Source organism: Cavia porcellus, unplaced genomic scaffold (assembly GCF_034190915.1).
Source record: "Cavia porcellus strain 051 isolate PalLab524CR breed Dunkin Hartley unplaced genomic scaffold, mCavPor4.1 scaffold_26, whole genome shotgun sequence".
In the NCBI taxonomy this organism is placed as follows: Eukaryota; Metazoa; Chordata; class Mammalia; order Rodentia; family Caviidae; genus Cavia; species Cavia porcellus.
In genome coordinates this window covers 51,847,258-51,868,452 of record NW_026947509.1, presented here as the reverse complement: position 1 = coordinate 51,868,452, position 21,195 = coordinate 51,847,258, and the positions used below count along the sequence as shown (strand labels likewise).

The 21,195-nt window shown below is 37.4% G+C and overlaps 1 protein-coding gene across 1 annotated transcript in view; it reads left to right on the top strand.

Annotated features, from left to right (window-relative positions):
• The window catches only part of Bard1 (BRCA1 associated RING domain 1), a 71,145-nt gene that overhangs the window by 7,555 nt on the left and 42,395 nt on the right, over positions 1-21,195 (top strand). Inside the window, exons 2-4 of the mRNA XM_013157779.3 lie at positions 9,256-9,312; positions 12,872-13,020; positions 19,684-20,633. Of these exons, the coding sequence (XP_013013233.2) occupies positions 9,256-9,312; positions 12,872-13,020; positions 19,684-20,633 (1,156 nt within the window). The remainder of the gene's footprint in view (positions 1-9,255; positions 9,313-12,871; positions 13,021-19,683; positions 20,634-21,195) is intronic.

Here is a 21,195-nt window from a genome sequence, read left to right as displayed (position 1 = left end):
AATAAATGCTGGGAGAATGAGGGCCTTTGTCTGCACATCCTCATGGAGATTAGATTGAGGACCTGTTGGCTGCCCTTCACTTGGAATGTCTTCGTGTCTTTACTCTTGCCATGGGTTGGATTGGAGGTGGTAGATTGGAATTAACTTGTGGGATTCCAGTAATGTCTCAGTGCGACTACAAATATAACTTTTTTTTTTTATTTAAAGAGAAAAAAAAAGACAAAATTAAAAAAAGCAGTAAAAGGGTACAAATAATACAAAATTTCAAGGAAAAAAATACAGTAAGATATCACTAGTTAATAGATTACATATTGTCATCTTTGAAATAGTTGTCCAAATTATAAAAGTAAAGCATGTAAAGTGAACATTCATACAGTGAGATTGCAGACAGTGCCGATCAATGATCCAACAAAAGTTCAGTAATATGGATTTCCACCTTACACACTCAAACATACATGCAGTTATATCCCTTAGACCACCTTCCTTTCCTCTCTTTTTAATAACAATTACACTTCTTGGGTTTTTTTTACTCCCACAATTCTTACTATTTTTTTGGAGAGAATAAAACTTAACGTGGCTAAACAAAACAGTCAGTTAGAACAAAAGGATGGGCATAGTACATGATGTAAAAATAGAATATCAGATGATCTAAAATGGTTACCATTGTGCCTCTTGCTATTTTTAAAAAAGTTGCCTATATCGTCAGGTATAATAGAATTGATCAAAACCGTACAGAACAAGACCAATAAAACCTACACTGGAGACCTTACAGGATTTCAAAAGAAGATAATAGTCAAACCATAATGGGCATCTTAGTGAATCTTACTGCCTTCAAAGTGGTTGCCTATACCCTCAAACTTGATACTATCAAACAAAATAGAATATAGTAAAATCTGACAGAACAAGATGGGGAGAACAATACTGGGGATCATATCAGGTTAATAGGAAAACAAAAAAGTTACTATAATATATCCCGCTATTTTTAAATTTAGTTTTCCCTTAATTGAAAAAAAATGTAAGGAAAATAGATAATTTTTAAAAAGGGTGAGATTGAGGTAAAAGAGGACATTGTATTAGAACAACACAGATCAGAACCGAACAATTTAAGCATCATTGTGTTTCACCCCCAGATAATCTAACATAATAGTAGTCACTGTAGTGCCTCTTTCCTTGAATTATTTGAGTATAACTTCATATACTACAGCATCAAGCTATCAAGTCAGTCTGATGCTATTCAAGAGAATGAAGAAATTACAGGGTATTTACAACCAGTTAACATAAAACGAACAATGGTTTCTATATTATCTCTTTGCCTATAAAAAATTTTGTTTATACTATCGCATATAGTAAAATATAGTAAGATACCACATGTTAAAACCAGTGGAAACAGGTGTACAACAGCTCAATGGGACTTCAAAACAAGATATTAAATCAGCACTAGCTTTTATGATGTGTTGTTTTCTTCAGAATAGCTATTTGTACTATCACCGATACTAAAATGGAACAACCCAGGTTAAAACCATTGTAATTAATGAGTGATAACATATGGATTCAAACCAATATGATTGGGAATCATGATTACCACATACTTTTATGTATTCTTATCATTTCTTACACTAGGGAAACTATTCGATATTTATACTTGTGAGTTTGATTTATTTCACTTATGAGTATGGTCTTAAGCTGCGTCCATTTATTTATAAACATCTCAATGTGATCATTCTTTATAGCTGAGTAGTACTCCATTGTATAAAATACCACCACTTTTTTTTTATCCATTCCTCAGTTAATGGACACTTAGGTTGTTTCTAAGATCTGGCTGTTACAAATTGTGTGGCTATAAACATGGGTGCACATATATCACTGTGGTATGATGCTTTTAGTTCTTCTGGGAATATGCCTAAAAGTGGAGTAGCTGGGTCATATGGGGCTTCCAGTCCCAGCTTTTTGAGGAATCTCCAGATTGCCCTCCACAATGGTTGTACTAGTCTACACTTCCACCAACAGTGTAGGAGACTTCCTTTTCCCCCACAGCCTCTTCAGCATTTGTTGTTGTTGGTTTTCTTGATCTTGGCCATTCTTTCAGGAGTGAGATGAAATCTCAGTGTGGTTTTAATTTGCATTTCTCTAATGACCAGTGATGGTGAACATTTTTTCATGTATTTATTTGCTGTTTGAATTTCTTCATCTGAAAATTGTTTATTCATCTCAGATGCCCATTTTTGGATTGGGTCTTTGAATTTTGGGGGTCTGATTTTTTTTAATTCTTTATATGTTTTAGACAGAAGTCCTTTGTCTGAGGGACAGTTCACTAAGATTTTTTTCCCAGTTTGTGGGTTTTCTTTTCACTATGCTGGAGATTTCTTTTGATGCGCAGAAACTTTTTAATAAGAGGCGATCGCATTATTGACTCTGGGAAGTAATTCCCGTGCAGTTTGAGTCCTGTTCCTGAATTCTCTACCTACTCCTATGTCTTCAAGGTTTTTACCCAATTTGTCTTCCAATAGATTTAGTGTTTCTGTTTTAATATTAAGATCTTTGATCCATTTAGATTTTGTTTTAGTACATGGTGATAGGCATGGGTCTAGTTTTAATTTTCGGCATATGGAGAGCCAGTTTTTCCAACACCATTTATGAAAGAGACTGTCGTTCTTCCAGTGAACATGTTTGGCTCCTTTATCAAAGATAAGGTGGTTGAGTGTGTTTGTAGTTGTGGTTGTATCTTCTAATCTATTCCACTGATCTTCGGCTCTGTTTTGGTTCCAGTACCATGTTGATTTTACTACAGTTGCTTTATAGTATAACTTCAAGTCAGGGATTGTGATGCCTCCTGCCTTGCCTTTGCTGCTTAGAACTGTCCTTGCTCTTCTAGGTCTCTTCTCACTCCAGATGAATTTTAGGAGTGATTTCTCGAGTTCTATGAGGTATGTTGATGGTATTTTTATCGGGATTGCATTGAATCTGTATAAAAGTTTTGGGAGAATGGCCATTTTCACAATATTTATTCTTCCTATGCATGAGCAAGGGATGTCTTTGCATTTTCTGAGATCATCTTCAATTTCATTTTTCAGTGTATTTTAATTTTCCCTGTATATTCCTTTCACTTTTGTGAGAGTAATTCCTAAATATTTCGTTTTTTTGGTTGCTAGTGTGAAGGGTGTTGCCTTTCTTATTTCTTTGTGACTTTGTTGTTAGTGTATAGGAATGCTATTGATTTTTGAGTATTGATTCTGTGTCTAGCTACATTACTGAATTTATTTATTATATCTAGCAGTCTTTCAATGGAGTTTTGGGGATCTTCTATATAGAGTATCATGTCATCTGCAAATAATGATAATTTAACTTCTTTTCTTATCTTTTAGGCCTTTTATTTCTCTCTCTTGTCTAATTGCTTTGGCCAGTATTTCCAGTACTGTATTAAATAGGAGTGGTGAAAAGGGACATCCTTGTCTTGTGCCTGATTTTAAAGTAAAGCCCTTCAATTTTTGGCCATTTAGTATGATATTGTCTGTTGGTTTGTCATAGATGGCTTTAATTATATTGAGGTAAAGGCCATCTATTCCAATTTTCTGTAAGGTTCTTATCATGAATGAATGTTGGACCTTATCGAAGGCTTTTTTGCATCTATAGAAATGATCATGTGATTTTTACTTTTGGCTTTATTGATATGGTGGATTACATTTATTGATTTATGTTGAACCATCCCTGCATTCCTGGGATGAATCCCACTTGGTCGGGGTGTATGATCTTCTTGATGATTTGCTGCATCCTATTTGTCAATATTTTATTGAGGGTTTTTGCATCTGTGTTCATTAGGGAGATTGGTCTGTAGTTCTCTTTTTCAGTTGGGTCCTTCTCTGGTTTTGGTATTAGAGTAATATTTGCTTCTAGGAACGATTTAGGAAGGATTGCTTCCCTTTCAATTTCATTGAAGATTTTGAGGAGTGTTAGCATTAGGTCATCTTTGTATTTCTTGTAGAATTCTGCAGTGAATCCGTCTGGGCCTGGGCTCTTCCTTGTAGGTAAAGATTTAATTACATTTTCAATTTCATTAATAGAAATTGGGTTATTCAGTAGTTTTACATCTTCATGCCCCAGCTTTGGTACTTCATATGCTTCTAGGAATCTATTTCCTCTGTGTTATCAAGCCTTTGAGAGTAGAGGTTTTCAAAATAGGTGTTGATGATCTTCTGTATTTCTATAGGGTCTGTAGTAATTTTGCCTCTTTCACTCCTTATTGCATGAATTTGAGCTTTTTCGTCTTTTATTTTAATAAGGTTGGCTAGGGGCTTGTCGATTTTACTTATTCTTTCAAAGAACCAGCTCTTTGATTCGTTTATTTTTTTGGATTTTTTTTTGGTCTCTATTGCATTGATTTCTGCTCTGATTTTTATAATTTCTTCTCTTCTTTTGGCTTTAGGCTTGACTTGCTCTTCTGTTTCTAGATGTTTGAAGTGTAGCATCAGGTTATTTATTTGTATTCGTTCTGTTTTCCTAATGTGGGAACTCAGTGCAATAAATTTTCCTCTGAGGACAGCTTTCATTGCATCCCACAGATTCTGGTGAGTTGTATTTGTGTTTTCATTTGTTTGTAGGTATTGTTTAATTTCTTCTTTAATTTCCTCTGTGACCCACTGATTACTCAAGAGTGTGTTTATTCAGTTTCCATGTGTTTGTGGGATTTTTGCAGTACCTTTTATCATTAATTCTAATTTCATAGCACTATGCTCCGATAGCATGCAAAGGATAATTTTGACCCTTTTGCATTTATTTAAATATGTTCTGTGTATTAATATATGGTTTGTTTTAGAGAATGATCCATATACTGCTGAGAAGAATGTGTATTCTGTTGTTGGGTGATATACTCCGTATATGTCTATTAAATCCATTTGTTCACTGGTGCGATTCAGTTCTTTTATTTCTTTGTTGATTTTCTGTCTAGTTGATCTGTCCATTGGTGTCAGTGGTGTGTTAAGATCTCCTGTTAGAATTGTATTACTGCTAATTTGGTTTTTCATTTCTGTTAGTACTTGTTTTATATAATAGGGTGCTCTGGAGTTTGGTGCATGTATATTTAAGATAGTTATCTTTTCCTCTTGAAGTTTTCCCCTAACCAGTATGCTGATCATTATTGGTTTGAAATTAAGATTATCTCCAAACAGAATAGCTACCCCCGGTTTTTTTGGGGTTCCTGTTGCATGAAGTATTGTTTTCCATCCTTTGACTTTTAGTCTTTAAGTATCCTTTTCGGTTAGATGGGTTTTTTGTAGCCAGCATGTGGTTGGATTCTGTTTCTTGATCCATTCTGCCAGTCTATTTCTTTTAATTGGTGCATTGAGACCATTTACATTAATGATTAGAACTGTTATATATTGGTTTGTTGTTGACATATTATCTTTTTCTGTTGCATCTTTATCTTTCTGCTCTGTTTAATTGTCTGCTTTATTTAGTGGTTTTTTCCTAAATGTATCTAGACTATCTTTCAGTATTCTTTGCAGGTTTGGCTTGGTGATCGTGAAGCTGTTCTTTGTCATGGAAGTATCTTATTTCTTCATCGATTTTGAAGGACAGTTTTGCAGGGTATATCTGCCTAGGTTGGAAATCATTTTCCTTTAGGATCTGGAATACTTCACTCCATGCTCTTCTTGACTTTATTGTTTGTGCTGAGAAGTCTGCTGTGATTCTGATAGGTTTTCCTTTATAGGTGATCTGTCTTTTCTTGCTGACAGCTTTTAATATTCTATTCTTTTGTTCGATTTCTGGGATGTTCATTATTATATGTCTGGGTGTAGATTTATTTTGGTTATGGCTATTTGGAGTTCTATATGCTTCATTGATCTTGATATGTTTTTAATCTCATGTTTGGGGAATTTTCAGCTATTACTTCTCTAAATATCCTCTTGACATCCTTTATGTTGTCTCCTTCTTTTTCATTTATCCCTATCAACCTTATGTTGTTCCGCTTTGTATCATCTTGCAGGTGTTGGAATTGTTATTTCCTGATTTCTTGTTATTTTTAAAAGATCTTTCCTTTCCTGTTTGCTAGCTGCAATCTTGCCTTCGAGGTCTGAAATTCTATCTTCACATTCATTGAGGCGGTTTTTACAACTTTCAATGGGGTTTTTGATTCCCTGTATATCTCTTTGCATCTGCTTTATGTATTCTGTTTGTTTCTTATATTGTTCATCCAGGGATTCTATCTTTTGTTTAGGTCCTCCAATTTTTTAACTGTGTCTTCTTTAGATATGTTCAGCATCTCCTTTATTTCTTTTAGCCTTTCTTCTTTTACCTGAGAGATTATTTCTAGTTTGAATTCCTTTAAGGTTTCCCAGAGTTGCTTCTTTATTTCAGTTGCTATTATTTCAGGTATTTCAGGTGTGTGGAATGTGTTTCCTTCTATGCATGTGGTTTCTTGGGATGGGCTGGATGTTTGATGTTGCATTTTGGTCTTTTGTCATTTTCCTATATTTTCGAGCTTCAAGGGTTGTTCAAGTGAGGGAGAGAGTTCCCCCAGACTGTGTCTATGCCCGACTGGCTGGGCCCACAGGGAACCTGGCCCGTCAGGCGAGGAAGTGAGTTCCCCTAGACTGGGGTTGGATTCTGTGCCTACCGGACTCGCTGGTCCAGGCAGGAAACATAGGCAGATCCCCAGGCAATGAAGAGAGTTCCCCCAGACCGGGGTGGGATTCCTGGGGCCGGATCCTTGCCTAGGCCCCACTGGCTGGTCCTGGCAGGAAACTGCGCGCTGGTCCCCAGGCGACTGATTCCTGGGTCAGGATCCTTGTTTAGGCCCCACTCGCTGGTCCCCAGGCAACGAAGAGCAAATGTAACTTTTTAGATTGTGAGGAAAACTAGAAAAGGATTATGAGGCAAACCAGAAAAGGATAGATGACTGTATACAATATTTGGGGTTATAATAGTATGTTATTTATTTTGGGTTTTTTTTTAGTACATGTTTGCAGTACATAATGATTGCATTCATGTGTGTAACACCTTTTAAAGAAGAACTTAAGAGTGAGCACTACTGTGTTCACACACCTTTCCCTGCCCCCATGGGAGCTTGCTTGCACAGCAAATGTGTACTTGACATCCACTTCTCCCATGTCAGCCCTCACCTATTAAACACCTCAGAAAATACAGCCTAGCTCACTAATTGGAATACTTAGTTCTACTGCTGAGTTATTCATAGGTGTTAAGTCACTGCTGATTGCCCGGCAGCAGCTGATGGGTAGGGTGAAGCATAAGAACCGTAGATAGAGCTGAGCATCATCTGAGGAAGGAAACTTAAAGAGTAGGAAGAGTCAAGGCACCGATGTAAGTACTGCCAGAGAAAGCCCAGAGCCCATGAACTGCGTCCTAGGGGAATGGCAGCTTTGAGAGGCAGGAAAAGAAGTCCCTAAGGAAATGCTGAAATAGGCAGATAAAGGTGCTGTGAGAACATAAAACTTAACAAAAGGGTGACATCAGTGTAACTGGCCGCGTGTTTAGGTGATCCCATGCTGTCACCATTTGGCTTCAGTGAAGTTGGGAGTTTCAGTTGCTTTCAGTAGTCATCTCTTTATTCGTTTTGTTATTTAGAGATCAACACATGGTTTTGGGAGAGGTGCAGAGATTAAAAAGCTAAGTTTTTTCATTTTTTAAAATCATAGTTATTGGTAGCCTGCACGGCCAGGAGGAAGCAGACCCTGGGCCTGGGTGGTATTACAGGTGGCCACCGATCCATGCGTAAGTAATGAGCAGTGCTGGGTGATGCTGAAGATGGCCGTAGGTAGCAGTACCTGTGGCCTGGGCTTGACTCAGGAGAGCTGGGAGGCTGAAGAGAGTTCTCTCAGAGCCGTGAGGTTGATAAGATAAAAGGAATGGAGGAAATGGATTGTGACAGGAGCGCCATAACGCCACTCTTCAGATCCCAAATGAATTAGAATATTTACACACTTGATGGGGAAAGAGGAGTCAGGTTTGCCAGGTGAAGTGATGAACGGAATTGATGTGAGCCACGTGAATATTGCAAAAGAGGTCATTTTAATTGCCAGAATCACAAGTCATATTTTTAATCACTGTGTTCTATGTAGTGTGGAAGAAAAATCCATTGTTGTGAGTTTTTAAAAAGTAATGATTTTTATAATGTCACTGAGCAGCATTTGAGTATGTTGGGAATGATGTGGCTCAGTACTCTGTTCTTAGCGCTCTTTCTGAAAGCCCAATTTCAGTTTAAGATTTATAGTTATTAAAATGTGCAGTGTGATTCTTGTATCTTTTAAGAAATGTGGAGAACTGTTTTTATTGATATGTGGTAAGTCTATAGAGGCAATTGGATGATAGTGGTACAAATACCTAAAGGTCCCAGGGTTAGTACAATAAACCAAGCACAGGAAATGTTCCTTCTTGAAAGGCTTTTGCTGCATTATGCCCACTGAGTTTAATGACTTGAAGTGTGTTTATTAAGAAGTACCACATCCTTCTTAGGACTACCAAAAGTTGCAGATATTTTCATAGACAACATTGGGAATATTTAGTGTTTTCTTCAGTCAAGTGAATCTTACTCAGTTTTTGGACTGGTACTGTAATGATTTTTATTTGCAGTTGCTTTAGGAGGAAATCAGCCAGCTTGCTGTGAACTGAAAGAATGGCTGGGTTTTGTTTGTTTTGTTTTTTGGCAAGACACCTGTGAAAAACTAGAGAACTACGTAATAGTGAGAAGCATGTATTTTCTTGGGGGCAACCATGGATTTTTGTGGTTCAGGAGACTGTGTTTTGATTATCTGTGGGCAGGCTTGTTTATACCTCTTATCCAGTTGTCACTTTTCCTTCACTCTAGGAAACGTTCTCATTTGAACAGTATTTTGATCATTCTCATTGTGGGTCACATTTTGAGATTTATTTATGGTCCACACTTGAAATCATTCCGTGAAGATGTACCTTAGCAGTTGGAAGTAGCCAGTGGTTAATTTTGCCACTGAGAAGTTTAGAGATACATGATTAAAATTGTTCCTTTTATAACTTACCAGCAAATGCAGTATAAAAATTGCTATAACTTGTTCTGAGATTCATAGTTGCTGTTTGGATTTAGCAGGTGCATTAAGCATGTTTTAGCAGGGAGAGTAACAGCCTTTCAAATGAATACATCATTAATACTTTCTGTTTTGAGAAGGAGAGAAGTATGGTTGTGTACACACTTGGGTTTGTGACATTGTGAGCATGAAATGTTTATCCAGCCGTGACCTAAATCTTAACTATTTTCCTTTCTTCAATCAGCACTGATATTCTGAGGGAGCCTGTGTGCTTAGGAGGCTGTGAGCACATCTTTTGTAGGTAAGTAATTAGAGCTTGATATATAAAATGTAACAGTTTCTCTTCAGATAGCAATCCTGTGGCAATGAAGGTAACTGTACTTCATGTTTGTGCGTCTCTCATAGCCTGTAACTGACTGTTCATTGTCTCGTTTGGATCCTAATATCTGCCTAGGTTTACATACAAGAAAATAATGCTTAAAGGAGATAATTTGTCCAAAGTTACAAAGCTTCCTTAGATAGTTTTGCTAAGTTGGGGGGGGGGAGTTTAGCATCTTCTGTAATCCAAACGCCTCTTTTTAAGGTCATCCAGTTTTGAATCTGGACTTTCCAAATGATGAAAGTCTAGTTCATACAGGTACTGGCTTCCTTACATTGCCACTGTGAAGTATCAAGACCAGATGATTTAGAACAACAAGTATTACCTGCACTTGCGGAGTGGAGAAGCTGAGGATAGGCCGCTGGCAGCCTCTTGGGAGGCTGGGAGAGAGAATCGGCTCTGTGCCTCCACATTGGCTTCTCATGGGTTGCCAGCAGTATCTGCCAGTCCTTGGCTTATAGATACATTACTTCTGTCTTTTTCTTCTGGTTCAGGTGGCATTCTCCCTGGGTGCATGTTTCTTTCTCTGTCCAAATTTCCCTTATTTATACCAGTTCCTGTTGAATGAGGGTTCATCCTAAAGATCTCATTTTGATAATCTACAGAGACACTATTTCCAAATTAAGTCACATTCAAAGTCACTGAATAGTTGACCTCATCATCTTTTGGGAGGACACAGATTTTAACACTGATAGTGTTGTGATAGTTTAGTTATGATTTGCTCTCTGTCAGGGATCAAAATTTGAAACAAAAGTTGCATGTGGCACATGGATAGACTTTTCTTGGTTTTATTCCCTAAATAATACAGTAGAGTTTACATTGTATAGGTTTTTTAAGTAATCTAGAGATGAGTTAAAGTATATATATTAGAATGTCCATAGGTTACATTCAAATACTGTGTAATTTTGTTTAAGGAACTTGGGCTACTGTAGATTATGATATCCGTGGGGTGTACGGAAGTGGAAAGATCTTGGAACCAATCCCTTGTGGATACTTAGAGATGCATATTTTATATCAGTCCCTGATAAAAATAATCCATGTACTCTCTTTTTTTTTTTTTTTGTCTTTTTCCTTTTTATCGGTACCGGGGATCGAACTCACGACTGCCTGCTTGCAAGGCAGGCACGTACTCTCTTTACAAAATAGTTCATTTAAGACGTGTGGCAGCAATATCAGTTTGTGGTGTCAGGCTTTTTGTTTTGGTGGTAGTAGAGCTTAAACCAAGGGCCTTTGTACTGAAGTCTATCCATAGCACCCCCCCCCCTTTTTTTTTATTTATTTGGAAACAGATTCTCACTAAGTTGCCTAAACTGGGTTTAAACTCACTCTCCTGTCACAGTCTCCCCGAGTGCTGGGAATACGGCATACAATATTGTACCTAGGTCTCAGACTGTTTTATACTCAAAATTGAGGAGCATAAAGTACTCTGTGTGTATTTTTACCACATAAAACTGAAACTTCTGTAGCTTCCCATTGTGCTGGGATCACCGGCATGTGCCAGCATACCCGGCTGGATATTCTTTAAGAGAAGTAGTAATTTTTAGGTTGAATGCTGTGTGGAATCCAAAGCTGTTTCGGTAAATTTTGTACTGTTACATTAAAATCATTTGCTTATATACAACTTCAAATTGATCTTTTACCCAGCATGATTTTATGATAATCATACATTGGCCTTTTCAAAACATTAGGTCATTGGATTATATAGATCTGCTGAGAAATTATTTTTGTGCAATTCTAAACTAATGTCTATATAATGGTTTTACTGTTTTGAGACAAGGCCTCTGTGTGGCCCAGGCCAGCCTTAAACTTGAGACCATCCTCCTGCCTCAGTTACCCACATGCTGGGATTATAGACATGTACCACCACCCCCAGCCTTCTGTTATAATAATTTGAGAATAGTGTCAAAATAAGCACAGAATATGTGGTGAGCATCCCTCACCCAGGAATCTGAAATTCAAAATGCTCTGAAACAAAACTTTTGAGTACTGACATGCTGCTGAAAAAGTTTCAGTACTCAGAAATTTTCAGGTTTGCAGGTTAGTGAGGCTCACCGGGTAAAGTGTATGCAAATGTTCCCAATCCAAAAAAATTCAAAGTCTGAGACACTTCTGGACTCAAAGCGTTTCAGGTCGGGGGTATCAGTTTGTACGTAATGCACAGCAAAGTATTAGTGCAGTGTTGGTGAGGTGAGTGAACCAACTGGGCCTCATTTTCTTCTGAAAATGAGCTGATTGTTCTCGAAGATGGATTTCATACTTTACTGGTATTCCTTAAGTAATGCACAAGAATTAATTTAAATTGCTCAAGTAATTAGTTGTGTGTTTTTTGTGTGTGTTATGGAATTCCAAGTTAAAAAATATTTTCTTGTTTTATGTTTTGAGGTGGGGTTTCACTTTCTTATCCAGTGTGATCCTAATCTCTGACTTAAGTGTTCCTCTTGCCTCTCTCAGTCTTGTGGATAGCTGAGACTATACCCAAAATGCCTGATACAGTTAGCTTTTTACTACAAGCAGAGACACTCATCAAAGTTCTGTTGCTAAAGAAATCAGACATTCATTGAACTTGATGATCTCAAAGGTGCTTCTCAACTCTGCTATTCACTTGTACTTTTTTCTGAATTATTTTGTGTCAGGAATCGAGCTAAGAGCCAAGGATACAAAAAGTAGCAATGCCATGGATCTTGTTTGAGGATAGTTCATATAATAAGAATGAATTCTCTGTGCCTACGACTGAGTGGGCTGCTTGAGAAAGTATTAGTTGGGAGAGTTGTGGCTTTTACTTTTACCCTCACGAGCCACCTAGCACCCATCCATCTGGTGAGGCTAAGGATGGCGTAGGATTTTGTTCTTGAATTCATGGATGTGTTTCAGGAGAGATTGTGGGTCCCCCAACCCCTCTCTAAACAAGAAAGTTACATATTTAAATGTGCAAAGCGTTTGTAACTGCAAGTGTTAGGGAAACCTGTCCTAACTGAAATAATCACCTGCAGTGACTAAGTCTACAGATTGTAAAATTGTGTGAAAGAGTCAAAGATCTTATTTCAAAAACTACTTTAAAACCATTATACATTTGTCCAAAAACAAAAGAAAAGATACTTTCTTGCTCTCTTTGCAGTGGTTTTAAGTATTTCTATAAAATGAAGTATTAAGATTAGAGCTAGTTAGGATTGCATGGCTGACTTGCATAGATGCTGTATCTGTTTACTTCTTTCTCTGTGCTTAGTGCTTTAGATGCTGTACGTTTGCTTGCAGCAAAATTATACAGACTAATGTCAAGCTAAATCAAGCCCCATAGAGCAAATAACATCAATTTGAGATTGAGATTTTATGTTTCATGCTTTATAAATATACTATTTTAACAAGTATTCCAGTCACCATTATATATTAGAACAACTTCTACTTTATTTTTTCTCATTCAGACTGTTTATCATATATTTTTTGAAATCCAGTCTCTGCTGAATGTATGTGTTTGTGTTTTAAGCGATTGTGTAAGTGACTGCATTGGAACCAGATGTCCGGTGTGTTCCACCCCAGCCTGGATCCTAGACATCAAGATAAACAAACAGTTGGACAGCATGATTCAGCTTTATAGTAAGCTTCGGAATTTGCTGTATGACAATAACTTTTCAGGTAAATATTACTGTCTCTTATTAAATAGCTGGTAATTTGTATTGATCACATAAAGAATGTATAAGATCTATCAGCAATTCTAAGATTTATAGTTTCATTGTTGTTTCTGCTGTTTAACTCATTTTGAGAAATGACAGCAAAGAGTTTGGCCTTATTTTATAGGTGAGAAACCGAGATTCTGAGAGGCTAAGTGGTCTTGCCTAGTCACATATGTAGTTTGTGTAAGAAACACAAACTTCATGATTCGTTTGTGTTTGGAGGCATGAGCCTGATGTGTATTCCAGGCTGATGTTGAGCTCACTTTTAGTCCAGGTTGGGCTCACACTCAAGGAGACCTTCTTGCCTCAGCCTCCCAAGTGCTGGGAACCCTTTTTTTGATTGTTAGTCCAGACACTTTTTCACTACCTTGTAATTACTACTTTTTACACTTATTCTGATTTCTGTAGAATGTATGTAAAATAATGATTTTTGTCATTAAGAGTGCTTAACTTACTTAAATATACTTTTATAAGACAGAATACAATGTTCTTCCATGGTTCACTTTTGTAGACTGAATTAATTAGATAAGCACATTTTGAATTCATTTTCTTTCTATGTGAATGGGAGTTAATGTTTTTCAAATTGTTCTTAGACTCTGTGTATTAACTATGTATCTTCCTATTGTGCTTTCTGCTGAGAACTAATTAACTGTGAAAAGAAAGTAAAATGTTTTGAATCTCATAACTGGGTATTGGAATTGTCTTTTTACTGACCACATCCTGCCATTTTAGCACATGCTTACAGAGGAACCTTTTCTTGCTTGGCAGGTTGCCACGAATGATTGATAATACTAATACAAAATTGTTAAGGTTCGTTTTCTAAATCTTTTGTTCTTTGAATTCTGAAATGTATTACTGTCAACTACTAAAGATAAAGTTGATTAAACAAAGAAACACGGCAAATATTTTGAATTACTGAGCAGAGATCCCTATTTTTAAGAGAAATTTAAAGTATAGTGTACGTATGAGAAGTTTCCATTGCTTATCTGGATCGTTATATTTGGCTTCACTTTTTAAATGTTAAAATATGCTGTCATGCTAAAGTTTATTCATTTTCAGACGTAGTTATACACACCTTATTAAAGTGTTTCTTGAAATATAAGATTGTGGTTGTAATCCCTTTTAAAAACCCAACGAGGGGAAATTGTTTCAGTCTTCTTCTTCTAGTTGAAAAGGTTGGTTGTGTAATCTGCATCCCCTCACCCCATGTGGGTCTGTGGGTTCATGCAGGGATTCTCAAGCAAGTGTCCTCTACCCTTCAGCAGTACTCTGAGCTGTGTGCAAGGGGGAACCGGTGAGCCGTGAAGTGGAATGTGGCATATGAACAGTGTTCCTGTCTGTGGGACAGTGGTTTTCATCAGATTTTTAACAATATGTAACCTGCTAGGCTTAATAGCTGTTCATTGAAATTTGGGGTGTGACTCTGAGGTTCTCATTTTCATTTGACTTTTCACCAGTGACTGCATAATACAAACTGGATGGCTTAAACAAAGGCTTAAATGCGAGATCAAGATGTGGGTGGGATTGATGGCAACCCTCTGAGCTCTGTGAGGAGGAGCCTGCTCTAGCGCCATCTCCTGCTTGTTACTCAGCCGTCTCCCTGTGCACATGATGAGCTCCCTGTACAAGTCTTTGCCAACTTGTTTTATGAGGACCCTAGAAATAATGTACTAGGGGCCTGCTCTATTCTGGTGCACACACCATGTTAATGGTGTCTGCAGTGACCCTGTTTTCAATTAAGGCTACATGTTGAGGTAGTAGGGGTGAGGGCCTCACTGTATAAATCTAGGGAAGAAGAGGAGAGACAGTTTAACATGTGACAAGTAATGTGACATTTTCAAAGATGAAAACTTAAAGGTAGAGTAACCTTTATAGGTTAGCTACCAGCAATCATGGTGTGCTGGGATACTGGGTACTTTGTAGTACAAGGAAGGATAAGACAGACGCCTTTTCCAAAAGTGTTACTGTGGTGAGTGACGTTTGGATATTAGTATAGTTTTCACATAAATCCCTTAATAGTTCATCATTAAGGGAGATAATTAGGACAACTGAGTTTAGAACAAGTATCTGGGTGGCCCCTTGGAATACTGACTTATCTAAGCAGAGGTGAAGTTGGGTGAAAGAATTAGGGTAATTCATATTCCGAGTGGCATTTGGTGTTTGTTTTCATTTTAAGTAAATGAGAGGCTTTGAGTTCTATCCTGCAAAAAAAAAAAAAAAAAAAAAAAAAAGAAAACAAAAAAGAATAATAATCACTTTGGTGTTTCCTAGACCATCAGCACTGCCGCAGTGCTTCTCTCCTCTTCTGCTGCTGGGCTGGAACTAGGGCTTTGTACCTGCTGGGCAAGCACGCAGCTGCTAACTAAGTCTCCAGCCACTCAGCACTGCTGATTTTAAGATGAATTGAGATTTTAGATAACACATAATCAGAAGTTTAGGAGCGGCAGAGTTGTCTTAATCCCCATAATTGGTACCTGAGGACAGAAAGGACCTGTGGTATATGTTACACAGGTTGGTCAAGTAAGTTTCTTGCACTTGTTTTCATTTAGAAAAAATTTTTGTTACAAGTATGGCTACTTACTACTTTTTTTGAATTGGATAAAGTTGGCATTGCTAGGACTAATCCATATCCTAGAAGCTAAACTTAGTTAAAATAATTTTAAAGCAAATTCTCAAATTTTGGCTTACATAATTCATTTTATAATTGTAACATTCTTCTTTGCTACCCTGATAAGAAATGAAAAAAAGTCTGAAGTATGAATATACTGAAATATATCTACCCAGTTATATTCATTTACATGCTACAAAGCTTTTTTCTATTTTAATATTAATTGCATTGTTATCAACTTTTCCTCCCACAGCCATCCCAAAACAAGCAAGCCTTGGAGGGTATTTGGAATTTATTTTTCTGAAGCAATTTCTTTTTTTTTTTTTTTTTTAACGGTACCGGGAATCGAAATCACGACCGCCTGTTTGCAAGGCAGGTGCTTATGCCGCCGAGCTAAATCCCCAGCCCCCCTGAAGCATTTTCTTTTTTGAACTCAAGGAGTACTGAGCTACAGTTCCTCCTACCCCTGTGGTTTAGTATATTTCAGTTAATTGAATGATTAATTAATGTATTGAGACAGGCTGTCCTCTGCAGTCAAGGTTGGCCTGGAACTCACGATGTGACCCAGACCAGTATTGAACTTGTGATCTTTTTGCTTCAGCTTGTGGAGTGACTGGGATTGCAGGCATGTGGCACCCTTCCCTGCTTTATAGTTTGTCTGTCAGTACATTTAACACAGTGCCTTTGTGTTAGTTCACATATTACGCTGTTCCAAAAGTTTAAGTTAGACATGTATATTAGGTAGATGCAATTAATAATTGGAAACAGCTATGGTCAGTCTTTTTGTAATGAGATTTAAAAGTGAGCTCATTGTAAGCTCCAAAATTGTATCTCTGTTAAATGGTCACCTGTTGAAGATGATGAATTAAGTGGAATGGTTGAGCATCTTTCATTTTTTTTTAATCTTTTTAAAAAACCTCGTAGTTCACAATTTATCTTTCAAATGAACCTTGTTACTTGCATTTATTATAAAATATATAATTACTGTAATTAAGGTGGGTAATTAGGAAGAAGTTGTCAAATCACAGACATTATATAGATGGTATACTGGAGATAAAGAAGCCTGATTTATAGTAATACTCGGCTAAAATGAGCTCCCAACTACTTCACCAGATTTTTTTTCTCAGTTCAGTGTAATTTAAAAGGAAGAGATTGTCAGATTTTTTTGATGGGTATTTATGGATAATTTTAACTTATTCTTTATAACATAATCAGCTTTTTACTAATAGAGTTAAATTTAAAAGTTTTTATTTTCTCTTGAACGCTGTGAAATTAAATTAGACCTTGCAGGTGTTGGTCAGGTTCTGTGGACGTGTTGGTGGTGTCGATGTTAGAGATTCTTTGATTGTGCTTTCATAGGATCACAATTTCCCTTTCTGTCTTTGGGTTTAGAGAGAGCTACTGGCCTTTCTGAAGTGATTGTGTAGTGTTTCGTATACGCTATAACCTTTTATAATAGGCTAAGATGAGTATTGCTGTGCTGTTTTTTAAATGGAACTAAATACTACTTAACTTACAAGGTAGACACTTCTTAGTAAAGATGGTAATGTCATACAGAAGGTAAGCTGAGTACTTTGATTCTTTTAATGAGACTAGTTAATAAAGGAGATTTCTCAACTTCTGTTGTGAAACCTGTAATAGAGGATAATTTGAAAGGCACACAGTGCCCATCATTTTAATCCTTTCATGTAGATTGATAGTGAAATTACTTTTTCTAATTGCTTCTCTTTTCTATAGTTTTTATTAAGTTTTATGAAAAACTTGGCTAGGCAGCACCTTTGTTTGTGTTGTACTCTGAAGTGTTCAATTTCAGAGAATTAGAATTCTTTAAAATGTCATCACTAAGAAATGTACTGTGTAGAGGAAAGACTAATTTTTCTTCCTGAAATGAATGTGATACTTTATTAAGCATAGAAGCATTCACCCACTACTAAACTGTTGTGGCTATTAATAGTATAGTTTATATTTCAGCGATAGTATTGTTTAACAGTTTGTCTTACAGATGCTGCATAAAACTCAGAAATTTACAGTCATGTTTGCAGTTCTGGGTCCTTGCTTAGTTATACCAAATTAGATAAATAAAACTTTTTTGAGCAAAATTATTGTTAGTAAAATTACTGTGTACATATGAAATTACATGAACATTTACTGTCTTCATTCACTTCTTTATCTGTTAGGAAATCATGTATATCTGAATGTGAAATCTGTTGTCCTTTTAGTTTTAGAAATTTTAGTCAATTAAGTGTGTTATTACTACTTCTAAACCTTACTTTTAAGTGACCAATTCTCCATTTTTGTAAGGACTGTAAATATTGAGGATTTCAGAATTTGAATGATTCTTAATTGGAAATATTGTCACCTGTGTTTAAAAAATAAATTCTAAAAACTCAACTACAAGTTTTTACAAACTTACCTGAAGATTAACCTTTAAGTCTTTGTAATCCTGAGTCTTTCTTAAGAAGTAATGTTGGTAACATTTCATTTTGACCTTTCCTCTGGGCTTGAGATTATATAAAAAACGGCTTAGTTTTGAAATCTGCTTACCACTGCAAAGAAAAGACCTTGTGAAATTTAGATGTAAAGCCCGTGTTAGTGGACAGCTCATTCAGATCCTTGTGATTTCTAAGATTGGGTCTCAGTAGTGCCTCGTGGACCAGACCCGGTGCTGTTTGGCTTCAGCGCGGGAAGGCAGAGCAGAGCAGCATCTGCCTTTCTCGGGGTGAACACTGCAGCTTCTGGCTGGGGGGCGGCTCGGCTGCCTTCTGTCTATTCGGCAGGCAGACCTGTGGAGTTTTTATATAGTTTGACTGATAGGATTTTTGGTTTTTGATAGGCACAGATCACATCTGAAATTCTTGCTCTATCACTGAGCTCCCTCCCCAGCTGTCACACTAGTTTTGATGTCCTTTGTATAAGTAAAAGAGACACTTCTGTGACCCATCCTCAAAGTACTCCCGTTTACTTGGAACACTTGGCCGTGTCATGCTCGCCCCTCTGAAGCAGTTCTGGAAGTCTTTTTGTGGGTGTCTTTACTTGACTATCATGGCTGACATGGTGTTGTGAATTAATTCAAAATATTTCCCTTTCATGGTCATTTTGACTTTGGGGACGAGCCAGAAGTCCAGCGATGCTAGATCTGGTGAATAACATAGCGGGGGTCACACTGTAATTTTTTATGAAGTCCCTGGGTAGCAGTATTCAACATAAAAGAGCACTTCCAAAACTGCTTCTGCAAATGGCAAGAAAAATGGGACATGTGTTTAGAGTGAGTATTTTGAGAGGGATTAATGACTATCTGTATAACTTCTAAAATTTAAATTGGTCATATATTTTGCTAATAGTATTATACCCATAGTGGGATAGCTAGATCAAGTGGTACTTCTGTTTTAATTTTTGGATATTGGATTTTGTCAAATACTGTTTTCTGTGTTTGTGGAGAACATCATACAGTTTCACTTGTTGATACAGTAAATACATTGATTGATTTACAAGTGCGTCTTTAAACATAAAGCATTAAGGGTCTGGGGATTTAGCTCAGCGGCATAAGCGCCTGCCTTGTAAGCAGGCAGTTGTGAGTTTGATCCCTGGTACCGATAAAAACGAAAAAGACAAAAAAACAAACCAAACAAACAAACAAAAAAAAAACCCCAACATTAAGCATTAATGTCTTATTAAATTCCACATCTATCCTTTTCTTTCTCATTTTTAAATCTTGCATTTCTTTAATTTTGGAGTGTCTTTTTCATGTCCAGCTTTTGTCTGCTTTTGGTGAAATATCTTTATGTTTTGTTCTCTGCTGTACCTCTGATCTCTAGAACACGGTCTAGCACAAAGTAGGACTTGGTAAATACTTGTTGAATGAGAGGCTAAGTACCTGCAGCAGAGGAGGCCATAGTCTAGAAATAGGTATGCAAATAGAAAGTGACCACCTTAGTAGAGCTGTAACAGAGCTCTTTGGAAGTTCAGGATGCGTAAGACTAATCTGTTTAACCAATTATTTTCCTTTCTTTCTGTCAGATTCGAAAGAAGATAAATGTAGGCCAAGTATATTTAATGATGCAGAAAGCAAGAAAAATTCAATCAAAATGTGGTTTAGTCCTCGAAGTAAGAAGGTCAGGTATGTTGTGCAGAAGGTTTCAGTGCAAACCCAGCCTCAGAAGATGAAAGATGGAAACACTCAGCAAGATGCAGAGTATGAATTTACTTCTGCAACTCCCCCTACAGTTGTTTCTAAGAAAACTAAAAAAGCTTCCAGAACATGTGCAAAAAAGCAAAAAAAGAAAACTTTAGCTGAAATTAATGAAGAATGGAATTTAGATGCAGAGAAGGAAGGCAATGAGCTTGATCCCAAAGAAGAAGTTAAGGAAAAGCAGGTGTCATTCTGTAGCCAGCCAGCCATTATTGGTAGTCCACAAGTAAATGGCGAAATAGACTTGCTTGCCAGTGGCTCGGTGTCGGAATCTGGAAGTTACGGAAGCTTCACCGGGGCCTTTCTACCACTGGCCGAGCATATAGAGTCTCCAGAGAGTGGCAGCAATAATGAAGTGACACTTGAGGAAGGCTGTGGAAATGATCTTACTTCTGAGATGTCTTTGCCATTAGATTGTAATGGAAAACGTGGACATAGCAACAGACTTTCTAGGCCTGTTTCTAAGAAGTGTAGAAGCAGTATTCCAAGCACCAGTGGAGAGATAAGGCAAACAGGGCTCTCAGAAAACATAGCGTTGCTTGGCTGTTCACCGCCGGCTTCAAGCAAACTTCAAGTTGACACAGTAAGGAGGGAAAATGATAATAGATCAGATGACTCCATCAGCCATTCGCCTTGTCCACTACCTTCTGCTCTGAGTAGTTCCAGTTATAGACGACTGATGTCAAGCCCCTCTGCAGTGAAGGTGTCCCCCCATGACTTGATGGCCAGGAAAAGAAATCACAGAGGAGAGACTTTGCTTCATATTGCTTCTATAAAGGTAGGATGCTTTTTCTAATAGAAAGAAAGAAAGCGTTAACTTTCTATTACTGTAGCAAATACTTGAGAGGATCAGCTTATACAGAGAGAGTTTACTGTGGTGTATGGTTTTGGGGGCACTGGTCTATGACAGCCTGGTCTCATCATTCTGCCTGGTGTCATGTCCTCTTGTGACTTTGTTCAGTTTGGGGCAGCATGTCACACAAGTGTATGATGAGGCAAAGCCCTTCACCTCGCAGCCAGGAAAAAAAAGAGGTAAATAAGCAGAAGTACTGGGGTCCTGTTTTGTTCTTCAAGGCATGTCCCTGTTGACCCAAAGGCCTTCTCCCAGGCCCCAATTCCATCAAGAATGGAATTTAGACACAGAAAAGGAGGTGTAAGGAAGGATAGTATAAATACTATCATTCTGGTGACCATGTCTGCAACCCAAGAGGCTTTGAGGGACATTGGAGATGAAAAGTGGAGTAGTGACCAGCTGTGAAGCAGTTTCTTTGGGGTTTGTAAGAATTGGGCTCAGATTTCTGTGGCAGATGTGATATTTTCAGTTGACGAGAAAAACACTT